General features: G+C 43.9%; 1 protein-coding gene across 1 annotated transcript in view; it reads right to left on the reverse strand.

Annotated features, from left to right (window-relative positions):
• Window positions 1-738: 738 nt before the first annotated feature.
• The window catches only part of LOC126474122 (uncharacterized), a 335,080-nt gene continuing 321,697 nt past the window's right edge, over window positions 739-14,121 (reverse strand). The window contains exon 3 of the mRNA XM_050101555.1: window positions 739-4,591. Coding sequence (XP_049957512.1) covers window positions 4,308-4,591 — 284 coding nt within the window. The 3' untranslated portion in view covers window positions 739-4,307. The remainder of the gene's footprint in view (window positions 4,592-14,121) is intronic.

Consider the following 14,121-nt stretch of genomic DNA (forward strand, 5'->3'; position numbering starts at 1 on the left):
CAACTTTCAGTTTCCCTAAGTGAGAAAGCTTCCTGAGTACATAGAATTATGAGCTGCGTTACTTACGATTCTCTCAATTACCTTTTAAAACAACAAAAACTATGTGACACTAAATTTAAATTTATTACTTACGAGGCATTCCTGAGTCTTAGAAACATCTTCGGTTGACATAAGCACACTCCACCAAGCTGTCATACACTATAATTGGGACAAAACTGTAGAACAACTAATGGTGCTGTGTTCCTCAGTGCTACATGTTGTCGAACAAGGTATCAAGTGTGTCATCTGAAGGTATCTAGGTCTCGCAAACAGAAATGTCAGTATATGGTTACGGATTAGTTTTGTTGCTATGAGAGTTGAAAATACAGTCATGGAGACCATTCAATAATACGACTGTGTAAAATTGAATTATCTACTTCATATTTCAATAAAACACTTAGGTAAACATGTTCTAGTAGGAGCGAGCACCAAATTTTGATTACGATTTTTTGGAACTGTAGTGTTACAGATCAGAAAAAAAGTAAATTGGGGATCTCTGATTTTTAATTTTCTCCCATGTAGAAGTAAATAAGCATTATTGTCTGTTAAATAATAAACTGCGTCAGTATCTATCTTCCCTGAAAAGTTGAAATAAATAAAATTATTTGTGATATTAATTTCTATGAGTTTATTCACACAAGATTTGCAAGATATATCAAACATACAAATTTAGTTAGAATATCATTATAATGCACCAGTAATAATACAAATCTATTTGAAAAAGATAATCAAATCCTGTCGATAATATTGCTTTAGTATCAGTTATCGTAAGTATTAACTACATTTATTACAAGAGTAGATATTAACTGTAACACTGTAAGTAAATGGAATGACAAACGCTTTTTTATAGAAAATATTCCCATCAGTATCGTGAATGAAAGGACTTGACTTTGTTAGAAGAAAAATTTATCAAAAGGTCTTTGGTTTAATCTTAATTAAAAACACGGAACATCTCAAACAAACGAAATCAAGAATCTTCCTTTCAAAAGCGAGGACTTACAGATCTGCATTTTGGATGATTGTATATATGAAATGTTAATATTTAATAATGAACGGTACAGGGATAAACTTTCGTTCACTTAACATTTACATCCCTCTGGTATTCTAATTTATATAACAAGTAACTGAAAATGTTTAATATTATTTACAGGTTCTTTCTGCGCTAACCTAATATGTAGTCACATATATATGTCAAATTTCTGTGGGGCGTAGAGAGATCGTTGTTGTTTTGTGCTCATACATTTGGATTCTGAATGATGCGGTTGCTTATTTTACAGGTGAACATGAAATGAAAATGTAACTGCAAAATGACGGAAGACATTTATGTAAAGCTTCGACAGCGGAGTATAGTCGGGTGTGATGGCTCCCCACTCCCACACCGACACAAGTTGCAGCAAAAGTACACAGCCACAAGCAAATGGTTGGCTGAAGAGTTTGCAGTTTTCTCAAGCTTTTGTTTTTGTTGTCTTATTTTACTGCCGACGGTCTTACAATCGGTCTTACCAATATTACTTGACGGTTCGCATGTTTTCGACACAACGGTAGCCAGAGGTCTGCTTATTTACTGGAGAAGTGCTCGTCAAAGGATGAGCAGAGAAATCTACGAAAGTGACAACTATAAATTATCACCTTGGTACTGCAATGAAAACTGGTGCCATCACTTTTAGGATGGGTTATTCTGTTTTGAAAATGTAAGATTACGAATACTGCTTCTAGTTATAATTTATTATTGTGATGAAAGCGGGACCAAACACCACAGTTGTACGGAAGTTTACCGCGGCTCAGATACGCAATCCGTTACCGCTGCATGGTGAATAGCCACAATGAAAGTGCAAGGTGATTACAAGTTACAATAATATTTCAGAGGGCTGTATTTCCACCAAAGCCAACCATAAGGTAATAATGTTCTCATCTTTTCTGGAGAGAGAAACTGTAAGTTTCCGTGCTGTCATTTCAAAGCGTGTGTGCTGGCATGAGAGGTTCACTTCAGCATCTTTGGAGAACATGATAGTCTTACCACAACTCGAAGCAGAAGAAGAGGACCAAAGGTTAATTTTCTAGCACGTCAGGGTCCCAATACGTTGTCACACGATCGTCTGTGAGTACTTAAATCATCTGCCCGATCAGTAGATTGCTGCACGCTCGCAGCAAACAACCGCGCTCGTCCGATCGATTAATGAGCAGTTTTGTCGCGGCGAAAGATTCTTCTTTCTGCTTCCAACGATTATGACGGAACTGGGAACATACTTTCCAGGGCTAAATGGAATATAGCAGCAGATGTAATTGTGTGGCATTGGCGAGAGTAGAATTGCCCATCTAGACGATTGTTCTCTTACGCATGGACTCTAGAATTCATATAAGGCTTGCTTAAGTCTTCGGTCTGGATAAACACTTCAACTGCTCGTGTTTGAGATGGTAATAATATTTAGTGAAAATATAACCTACACATTTGTGCGTAATTTCGAATTAGATATTTGTTTATCCCGTTTAATTTTTGTGTGGTGGCGAGGAATGATAATGTGGCAGATGATGATCTTACGGCGTCTCTGGCTGACGTGTTTGCCTCCGATTGCCTACAATAATTAAAGTATATTCTCAGAGCGGTGGATACTCTTTAGTGGACATGAAAATGAATACGGGAGGCTAGACCATAACGGGAACAAGGCGAAAAGAGTCTATGCTGAGAAAGGATATCGCTGAAGGCGCACGCACAGGTACAACACGGTACGATGATGGAAAGACAATGATTTTGCGATCACATTCACGACCAGGTGTGGCCAATTTAGTGTGATGGGCAGGCAACAGGTTAGTAGTCTAGCACAATGGAGACGAGTGAGATTTTACACAAATGCTATGTAAAGACATCCTTAAGGCCCACGCAGAAACTCGGCGCCATTGGTCTGTCCACCACAATAGAGTCCGGCTTGAAAATTGGAAAGTGTAAGTTTGAATGATATGCGGATATGGGGATGCTGGAGCACAAAATACACAGGGGCATTCGAGAGGTACTGCAATAGTAAAATATGCATTACATGTTGGGAGATACAAATTCTGGCCTAAGTCAGCAATTAGCACATTCGATTATTTAAAGTATATCGAAAATAATGTAGTTTTAAGAGTATAGATGACAAATATAAATCTCTGCTGCAGTATGTAACTGGACTGTATACGAAATAATGGAAAAATGCGTGAATACAATCAGCGTCCGCGTCAACAGTGATGGTCCTCTAACGGCAGGTACTGATACGTAGTACGAAACGAAACGTTGATCAGAATAACGCAAATCGACGTGAAATGCCGAAGTTTTGACAATACAAGATAAGTGATTCGACGGTCACAAAAGCATAAACATGAACAGATAAGATCACGTTCTTTCTCAAAGTGGCTATTGTCACTGTACTATTCCCGGAATCGGACCCGAAGAAACAGCGAAGGATACCGTTGAGGATAACTTTGGACTAAACTACGTCCTTTGCAACCGACCCCAATGCTAAAAGTGGCGTGCTAACGGAGATTTTCCCACCAAATCTGTAGAGTGTCGTCACGCAGATGAGGATGGCAAAAAGTCCCTTACTCGAAACATCGGTAGCCAGCGACCTAATAAAGTTGAAGACCCAAGGAGAAAATTTTATACAACACGTTAAAAATATGAGCTGATGATGCCTGAAGGTGCAAGCACAGGTACAACACGGTACGATGATGGAAAGACAATGATTTCGCGATCACATTCACGACCAGGTGTGGCCAATTTAGTGTGATGGGCAGGCAACAGGTTAGTAGTATTGCTTGCAGATCCACAACAGAAATGACTAACTACGAGGACTGCACGTTTAAATAAGCCTTCAGGTAACCCTGTGGATAAATACTATCCTTTGTAAAAGAGTTGCGTCTTTAAAATTTTAAGTAATCTGTTTGGCACAAAAATTTGTAAACGTATGGTAAATTCCATCAACCGAGACTACACATGCACACTGCTGCTGTAATTGTTTACAATCTAACACAGAAATTCTGTTCGTCGGTAGGTTTTGTACACGACTGCGGTAATAGCACGGCGCTATGAGAGCTAGCTACGGCTGATGTCGACGTCTAATCCAAGCCTCAGTGCAACAGTGCTGCATTCTAACGCTGCTGAAGGGAATAACTCGGGTCGTCCCGGCACCGGCCACACTGAGGTGTAGCCGAGTCTGGCGGTGCGGCGACTGCGGGCAGACGGCAGGTGAAGTTCCGGTAGCGGCGCCTCCCTAGCGGAGCGCGGCGCGCGAGGGACCCTAGAAGGCCGCGCCGCCGACGGCCTCGCAGGGGCCGAGGGAGCGGAGTGACGTCAGCAGCAGGGGCGGCGCCAGCAGCAGCGACAGGAGCAGCGGCGGCGGCGAGGCGGCCGGCCGGCGGGCGGCGCTCTTGTTGCAGCCGCTGGTGGTGCAGCACGACAGGCAGAAGAACTCGTCCTTGGAGCGGTCGCAGCCGTCCAGGCCCAGCCCGCGGTTCATGCTGCTGTCGTCGAAGCCGCACGGCCCCAGGCCGCACTCTCGTTTCACCACCAGGCCCTGCTCCTCTGTTGGCAGAAACAAACACCAATGCTGGCATGATAAGCGCCTCTAGTCATAGCGGAAATTATTTACTTCCCTCTGTGAGATAAACTATGAGGATAGTTCAACAACTCACATTTTTTTCTTAGAACAAATTTGTTCTTACGAATTAGTATTTGATCACAATCTGCTCTCTGAGGGGAAAAAAAAACAAGGACGCATCGCGAAGGAATTATCCGAATGCGACGGAAATCAGTAGGCGCAATGTACACTTAGAGGCAAACAAATGATTATAATTGGATGTTTTATTTAAGACAAAGGGTTTCACAAATTGAGCAAGTCAGTAATGCACTGATCCACCTCTGGCCCTTATGCAAGCAATTATTCTGCTTGATATTGATTTACGAAGTTACTGGTTGTGCTCCTGTGGATCATGCTCAGTTCTGTCCAAGTGACGCGTTAGATCGTCAAAATCCAGAGCTGGTTGGAGGGCCCTGCCCATAGTCCTCCAAACCTTAACTGCAGAGAGAACCAGTGATCTTGCTGGCCGAGGTAGTGTTTGGCAAGCACGAAGAGAAGTAATAGAAACTCTCGCCTTGTGCGAGCGGACATTGTCTTGCTGAAATGTAATCCCTGGATGGTTTCCCATGAAAGGCTACAAAGCGGATAGAAGAATGTCGTCAACGTACCACTGTGCTGGTAGGGTGGTGCAGATGACAACCAAACGGACCTTGCTACGGAATGAAGTGGCACCCCAGACCATAACTGCTGGTTGTTGAGCCATATGGCGGGCGACAGTCAGCTTGATATCCCGTCGCCGTCTGGGGTGCCTGCAGACAATTCTTCGGCCAGAAATCTCATTGACTGGAGTAGAATTGTCTTCAATGATAAGTCCCGCTTCAAACATAGCCCCAATGACAAATGGAGACGTATGTCGAGACACCCCAGAAAGCGGTGAGATACCAATCTGACTGTCGGCCACCATACTGGTGACAGTTGGAAGCGATGGTCTGGTGCGCCATTTCTTTTCATGTCAGGACCCCTCTGGTCTGCAGCACCCTAATAGCACAGCGGTACGTGAACGATATTCGACGCCCCTTTTTGCCGTCGTTGATGGGAAGCTACATTTCTGCAAGCTACTGCCCGCCCGTAAACGACAAGCGCTTCTACTGCTTGTCTTCCTGCTTGCCAAAGCCTGCCTTAGCCAGCAGAGTCGCCAGATCTCTGCCCAGTTGAGAATTTCCTCCAACAAACTCGGGTTTTTGAGGATCTAACGTGCCAATTGAACAGAATCTGGCACGATTCTCAGGAGGATCTGTCAGTGCTATGCCGATTAACTGCTTGCATGAAACGACAGGTGGACCAATACGTTGTTGACTCGCCCAACTTATGAATTAATTATCCAATTTTTTTGAAATTGTAATTTCTTTGGTTCAAATGGCTCTGAGCACTATGGGACTCAACTACTGAGGTCATTAGTCCCGTAGAACTAAGAACTAGTTAAACCTAACTAACCTAAGGGCATCACACACATCCATGCCCGAGGCAGGATTCGAACCTGCGACAGTAGCGGTCTCGCGGTTCCAGACTACAGCGCCTAGAACCGCACGGCCAATTCGGCCGGCTGTAATTTCTTTGTCTATACATGTACATCTATCGATTTTCCGTCCCATTCGGATAATTCCTTCGTGTGTCTTTTTTTGTCTTAGAGTGAATATCAGCCATTTCTGTCATTGTCAGAAAAGGGGAAGTGTATCAAATCTAGTGTAAAATATCCGCCAGTGTCCATTTTCGCTGACTCCCAGCGTGCCAGTATACAGGACAAGGGGAAAGTCGGACCTCATTCACCGGCCGGGTGAGATGCGGACCAGGGCATTGTGCAACCACATGAGGTGGTAGATTGGCGGATGCTCTCGACTCGCTTAAAGAATGGACACACTTTGAGAAGGGCCTGGCGAAGAATGAGAAATGTGCCGATAATTTGAGGATTCCTGCAGACACTAAGATGGAGAGTAGACACAAAAGCGGCAAGAACGCACACCTGGAGGTGTGTGAAATTCCTGGCTTGTAGCAGCAAATTTTCGCCTGCTTTAAAAATTGAGAAATGCGCTGATGGTGGATCGCTGAGGTCTCTGGTATGGAGTGTAGAGAAAAGCACGAAGAATCCGCACAAGGAGGTTTGTGAAACTACGGAACTGAGGAAGAAGTCAGCCGGGTCAAAAAAAAAAAAAAAAAAAAAAAAAAAAAAAATTTGCAGGTGTCTTACAAACCATGAACGCCAACAGATGCTTAGTTGTAGTACAAACATAAGACTGGTTAGGCCTCTCGCAGAGACAACGGTTACAAGCAAGTATTATGTGGCTACTTTAACATCACGTAAGAAATGCAGGAAAACATCCGGACGAAGTGCAATCAACGCTTTGAACAGCTTCGTCATTGGACACGTGATAAGGTCGTTCACACACTAGCCCACTCTGGGAGGCGTGGTCATAAAACGGCGATCAGCGATTGGGTGGCACTGCAAAGTCAATCCGCCAATGATAAGGTCGAGAGGAGGAAGAATTCGAGGCGTCTGCGAGCTAAGCGGAATGATGGAAGTGGAGAGCCAGTCGGTGAAACAGCGCGGCAGCAAAAGGACTGAAGGCTTTTTCACCGCCGGCCGATGTAGCCGAGCGGTTCTAGGCGCTTCAGTATGGAACCGCGCGACCACTACTGTCGCAGGTTCGAATCCTGCCTCGGGCATGGATGTGTGCGATACCCTTAGGTTAGTTAGATTTAAGTAGTTCTCAGTTCTAGGGGACTGATGACCTCAGATGTTAAGTCCCATAGTGCTCAGATCCATTTGAACTATTTGAGCTCTTTCAGCCATTGCGCAGTTAGTATGCTATCTTTGATTCCATCCGGACTCTCATCCGAATGTTCATCGCACATTATGACTTATTCTGTTTCTGTATCATGTCAAATGAACGAAATCCTACGGTCGATGCTTGGGAATGAAGCACTCGACTTAGAATTCCCCCCCCCCCCCCCAACACCGTGACAGTACTGCTTCGGCCACGGAAGCACATGGCGAGCAGTCGACGTGGAGACCGTTCCGGACTCTCACCATAGGGCTGCGGGACAGAAGGATAGATCCCGACTCGCGTCCGCACAGCTCCGGGGCGTCGCGGCGGCTCCTACCCAGTGTCTGCAGCCGTCATCACCACATGGCAGATGACTACAAAGAATGGTGAGATGATTGATTCCCCCATCCCTCCCCTTCATAACTGTGTCATGTCCGCGCCCAGTGAAATCGGCTCTGAGATTTGTAATTTTTTGTGTAAAACATACTGTAATGAAGGAAAACGCTTCATATTTCAATCTTCTGATAAACCAGCTCCATTTGTACACCAATCTTTTAATCTCATAACCTTACGCTGTTTGATGTCAATTATTGGCTCCCAGAGTGGACCGATCTCATTAGTAATCTGCAGGTCATTTCGTGCCAGAGATCATATTTTTAAGTTTACTCCATTTTTGGCTACCAGCTTGGAGTGGTCTCATTGGTAATTAGCATGCCAAGTCATGTAACAGACTTTTGAATGATTTACAACAGTTTGGCGCCGAACGTGGGGAGATCTCATTGGCAATTTGATTGCATTCCTTAAAATTTAAAATTTACTGTTTTTAAATTTTTATAATTGACTAGATCGCGCACCTTGTAAACCATTAAAATGTGATGACTAGTTTCAGTCTACTAAGCAACCATATTCAGATCTGAGAATAAGCAAAGAGCAGATAACTGCCTGAAGATAAATTTCACCAACTAAAGCCGGAAGTTGTAAACGTCGGAAAGTGCTCGATTTGCCGTTTCCGAGGTAACAATTTTTCACCCGACATTTATGGCCTTCTCTTAAAATGTCATATTTTTCCTGTATACTCTTTTTGGTTCAAATGGCTCTGAGCACTATGGTACTTAACAGCTGAGGTCATCAATCCCCTAGAACTTAGAACTACTTATACCTAACTAACCTAAGGACATCACACACATCCATGCCCGAGGCAGGATTCGAACCTGCGACTGTAGCGGTCACGCGGTTCCAGACTGAAGCGCCTAGAACCGCACGGCCACAACGGCCGGCTATACTCTTTTTGTATTTTGTGTCATCATTGTTATAGTATATAATTTAGCTTAGTTTTCAATTATGGTTGTTGTTATATATCCCACACGATCTAGCTTTGTATGACTGGAATCGCATTAAGCATCCTATGTTCCTTTTTGTATATTGTTGCTGTTGTTATCTTCGTAACACTTTTCACTTTGTAATATATTTGTTTTGTTTCTCTTGCTCCTGTAGCTTTTGACTACTTGGTTTTACCTTGCTGCTTTATTCAGCCTTTTTTTGGTTGAAAGTGGTACTCATAGAGACATGGTTCATTTTACACTTTATTTCTTTGCTGTAATTTTGCTAATTTGTTTGTAATCCACGATTATTTGAGGGTCATTTCCTTACTTTTAAGAAGTTCCCAGCTACATACACAATGTAGGGTTTCCAGTACGCTGTATGCGGAGGACGTATATTTCACCATAGCCGGTACGTTATTCCTTTTATTTATTCGTCATTTTGAAACATTTATAACTTCACAGTTTAGCTCTTTAGATTTAACTTAAGCCCGTTTTCCGTTCTTCGCTTGTTATCAGATCCGAAGATGGTTACTTAGCCAACTGCAGCTTGTCAACACATTTTAATGTTTTATAATGTACAAGATATTGACATTTAATAAAAAATAAAATAAGAAACTTTTTTAATTTTAAGGAATAACTATAACTCTGATGCCGAACTGTTGTAGCATTTTGGAACATGTTTTACGACCGCGTATAATGACATAGAAAACTGTAGATACCGGCGTCTAGGTTAATGCTATGTTCCTTGGCTTCTGGAAGGCGTTCGATGCAGTTCCATACTCCTGTTTAGTGATGGAAATACGAATTTACGGAATATAAGACCGGATGTGTGACTGGTTTCAAGAGTTTCTTGCAAACAGAACACAGCATGTCATTCTCAACGAAGAGAAACATTCAGACGAAAAAGTAGCTTCCGGCACACGTCAGAGGACTGCTACACGCTATTAATTTGCATATTATTTATAAACCACCTAGTGGATTATATCGGAAGTTCCATGAGCCTTCTCGCAGATGATACTGTTACACACAGAGAACTCACAATGCTAGAAAATTATAGTGAAATGTCCGAAGACTTGCAGAGGATCAATGCTTAGTTAATGGTCAACACAAACAAAATGGTTCAAATGGCTCTAAGCACTATGGGACTTAACATCTGAGGTCATCAATCCCCTAGACGTAGAACTACTTAAACCTAACTAAGCTAAGGACATCACACACATCCATGCCCGAGGCAGGATTCGAAGCTGCGACCGCAGCAGCAGCGCGGTTCCGGACTGAAGCGCCTAGAATCGTTCGGCCACAGCGGCCAGATCAACGTAAACAAATGCTACTTACTGTTCACAAACAGACAGGAAGACGCATTATCGTATGATTACATGATTGCAAAACAATCACTGGAACCCATCACATGCATAAAATACACTGAGGTGACGAAATTCATGGGACAGCGACATGCACATTACAAATAGCGGCAGTATCGCGTACACAAGGTACAAAAGTGCAGTGCATTACAGGAGCTGTCATTTGTACTCTGGTGATTCATGTGAGAAGGTTTACGACGAGATTATGGCCGCACGGCTAGAATTAACAGACTTTGGAGGCGGAATGGTTGTTGGATCTAGACGCAGGAGACATTCCATTCCGGGAATCGTTACGGAATTCAGTATTCTGCGACCCACAGAGCCAAGAATGTGCCGAGAATACCAAATTTCAGCATTACCAATCACCATGGACAACGCAGAGGCCTACAGTGGCGTTTCCGTAGAGTTGTCAGTACTAACACACAATCAACACTACGTCTGTCAGAATTGTGTGACGATATCTGGTGTTAATGGGCTATGGAAGCAGACGACCGACGCGAGAATCTCTGCTAACAGTATAACATCGCAGCGCCTCTCCCGGGCTCGTCAACATATTGCTTGGACCGTAGACGACTGGAAAACCGTGGCCTGCTCGTAACAGCTGATGGTAGGGTTCGAGTGTGGCGCAGACTCCACGAAACCATGGACCCAAGATGTCAACGAGGCAGTGTGTAAGCTGGTAGTGGCTCCATAATGGTGTGAGCTGTGTTTGCATGGAATGGACTGTGTCCAACAGAACCGATCATTTACTGGAAATGGTTCTTTCCGGCTACTTGGAGACCATTTGCCGTCATTCATGGACTTCATACACTACTGCCCATTAAAATAACTACACCACGAAGATGACTGCTACAGACGCGAAATTTAACCGACAGGAAGAAGATGCTGTGATATGCAAATGGTTAGCTTTTCAGAGAATTCACACAAGGTTGGCGCCGGTGGCGATGCCTACAACGTGCTGACATGAGGAAAGTTTCCAGCCGATTTCTCATACACAAACAGCAGTTGACCGGCGTTGCCTGGTGAAACGTTGTTGTGATGCCTCGTGTCAGGAGGAGAAATGCGTACCATCACGTTTCCGACTTTGATAAAGGTCGGATTGTAGGCTATCGCGATTGCGATTTATCGTATAGCGACATTGCTGCTCGCGTTGGTCGAGATCCAATGACTGTTAGCGGAATATGGAATCGGTGGGTTCAGGAGGATAATACGGAACGTCGTGCTGGATCCCAACGGCCTTGTATCACTATCAGTCGAGGTGACAGGCATCTTATCCGCATAGCTGTAACCGATCGTGCAGCCACATCTCGATCCCTGAGTCAACAGATGGGGACGTTTGCAAGACAACAACCATCTGCACGAACAGTTCGACGACGTTTGCACCAGCAGGGACTATCAGCTCGGAGACCATGGCTGCGGTTACCCTTGACGCTGCATCACAGACAGGAGCGCCTGCGATGGTGTACTCAACGACGAACCTGGGTGCACGAATGACAAAATGTAATTTTTTCCGATGAATCCACGTTCTGTTTACAGCATCATGATGGTCGCATCCGTGTTTGGCGACATCGAGGTGAACGCACATTGGAAGTGTGTATTCGTCCTCGCCATACTGGCGTATCACCCGGCGTGATGGTATGGGGTGCAATTGGTTACACGTCTCGGTCACCTCTTATTCGCACTGACGGCACTTTGAACAGTGGACGTTACATTTCAGATGTGTTACGACCCATGGCTCTACCCTTCATTCGAACCCTGCGAAACCCTACATTTCAGCAGGATAATGCACGATCGCATGTTGCAGGTCCTGTACGGGCCTTTCTGGATACAGAAAATGTTCGATTGCTGCCCTGGCTAGCACATTCTCCAGATCTCTCACCAATTGAAAACGTGTGGTCAATGGTGGCCGAGCAACTGGCTCGTCACAATACACCAGTCACTACTCTTGATGAACTGTGGTATCGTGTTGAAGCTGCATGGGCAGCTGTATCTGTACACGCTATCCAAGCTCTGTTTGACTCAATGCCCAGGCTTATCGAGGGCATGATTACGGCCAGAGGTAGTTGTTCTGGGTACTGATTTCTCAGCATCTATGCACCCAAATTGCGTGAAAATGTAATCACATGTCAGTTTTAGTATAATATATTTGTCCAATGAATACCCGTTTATCATCTGCGTTTCTTCTTGGTGTTGCAATGTTAATGGCCGGTAGTGTATATCCAGACAACGATGGAATTTTTTTGGATGATAATGTATCATCTCACAGGTGCACAATTGTTCGCGAATTGTTTGAAGAACATTCTGCACGATTCGAGAGAATGATATGGCTACTCAGATCGCCCGACATGAATCCCATCGAACATTTATGGGACATTATCGCTGCCTCACCACACCGGGCAAAAGGAGGCCCGACACAGTATTAGGAGATATCCCATAACTTTTTTCATCTCAGTGTGTCTAGATACATACGTACGAAGTAATTTCAAGTGGAACAACGACATAAAAGTAATCGTAGATAAGGGAGATGCTAGACTGCGATTAATGAGAAGAATGCTCGTGAAATTTAGTCCACCTATAAAGGAGACAGGTTACAACAGCCTCGTTCGACCAATACTTAAATATGCTGAGATCCGTACATAAAGAACTGATGGACGAAATAGACAATATCCGAAGAACAGAAGCGTTTTTACGTATACGTTCCTTTAGTATGCACGAATGCGTCACGAAACTGCTCAGTCAACTAAGGTGGCAGACGCTACAAGTGAAGCGTTCTACGTACTGTTTGGTTTCAACATTCCATCAATGTATGGCACTAGAAGAACGAGCCAATATATTGCCTTTTCCTACGTATATCTCACTAAAAGACTGAGAAGATGAAATTAGAGATTCGACTTCAGTCGACAGGTTACCAGCAACCGTTGTTCGCTATCTGTTCTCAGGTTCGTCATGTTGGAACAACATTTCTTTTGGATTCTAATCTGATTGAATACATCGGGAAAAGTTCTTGAGCCGGTTCACATTCTTCACTTTTGCTTCTGAATTAATGGTTGATTTGGAAACATGTGCGCGAGAATGACACCATCACCATAGCAAAAGATTGTCACCATTACCCTACCATCAGAGGGAGCTGCCTTGAATTACTTTCTTGGTGATTGCCGATGGTTATAGTTCAGTGTTAACCGTTTTGTTTCCAGGTGAAAGTGATTTATCCAGGTTTCGTCACCAGTAACATTTCATGATGAAAAGGACCAACAGTTCAGATGAAATGGCATTTCTTTGGATCTTGTGACCTGTTGTGAGCTTTCGCGGAACCCATCTTGAGCACATCATTGAATATCCAAGAATTTATCACTGCAAACGCACTTTCGATGCTCACCAATAATTGTGGCGCCAATCGTTTGGTTTGAACACAGATCTGCTCGGATAATGGCAACTGCGCGATTCATCATTTCGGAAGCAGTGACTGTAACAAGATGCTACCGACCATGGAGCTCAGTCCCTGTACTTCCTGACTCTCTAACTCTCTTTCCACGTCGCCTAACAGTACTCCTGCCAACTGCACAGTTACGATACAGTGCAGACAAATGTTTACAGATTTGGCAATCCTGACAATTCAGATGCAGCATGTTTCTTGTCCTAAATGTCTTACGTAGACGTCATTTTGATGGTCGACTACTGCTCTGCCATTTATCGGAATTGTTCGAAACTTCTCATGCGTACAGAAGAAACATAAAACGTGAAGCACGAAGATGTAAGTTTTCCTGCATATGTTAACGGAATGTTCCACGTTCTGTCCCTCGGTGGCCCAATCGGGCCCGAAATGCAGCCGTACCATCCTCTGCCAATGTCGTCATTGGATACTATATTGAGGGGTATGCGGTCAGCACACCGCTCTCCCAGTCGTTTTCCTACATGTTTTAAGTGGTGTAATAACAATGGGGCTTTATTTATTGAATGACCCTCATATCTCAAGAGTGAGCCTCGTAAGACGTAAAATCCGATTCCCATACTGACCCCAATGGACCATTCA

Source organism: Schistocerca serialis, chromosome 1 (genome assembly GCF_023864345.2).
Source record: "Schistocerca serialis cubense isolate TAMUIC-IGC-003099 chromosome 1, iqSchSeri2.2, whole genome shotgun sequence".
Classification (NCBI taxonomy): domain Eukaryota; kingdom Metazoa; phylum Arthropoda; class Insecta; order Orthoptera; family Acrididae; genus Schistocerca; species Schistocerca serialis.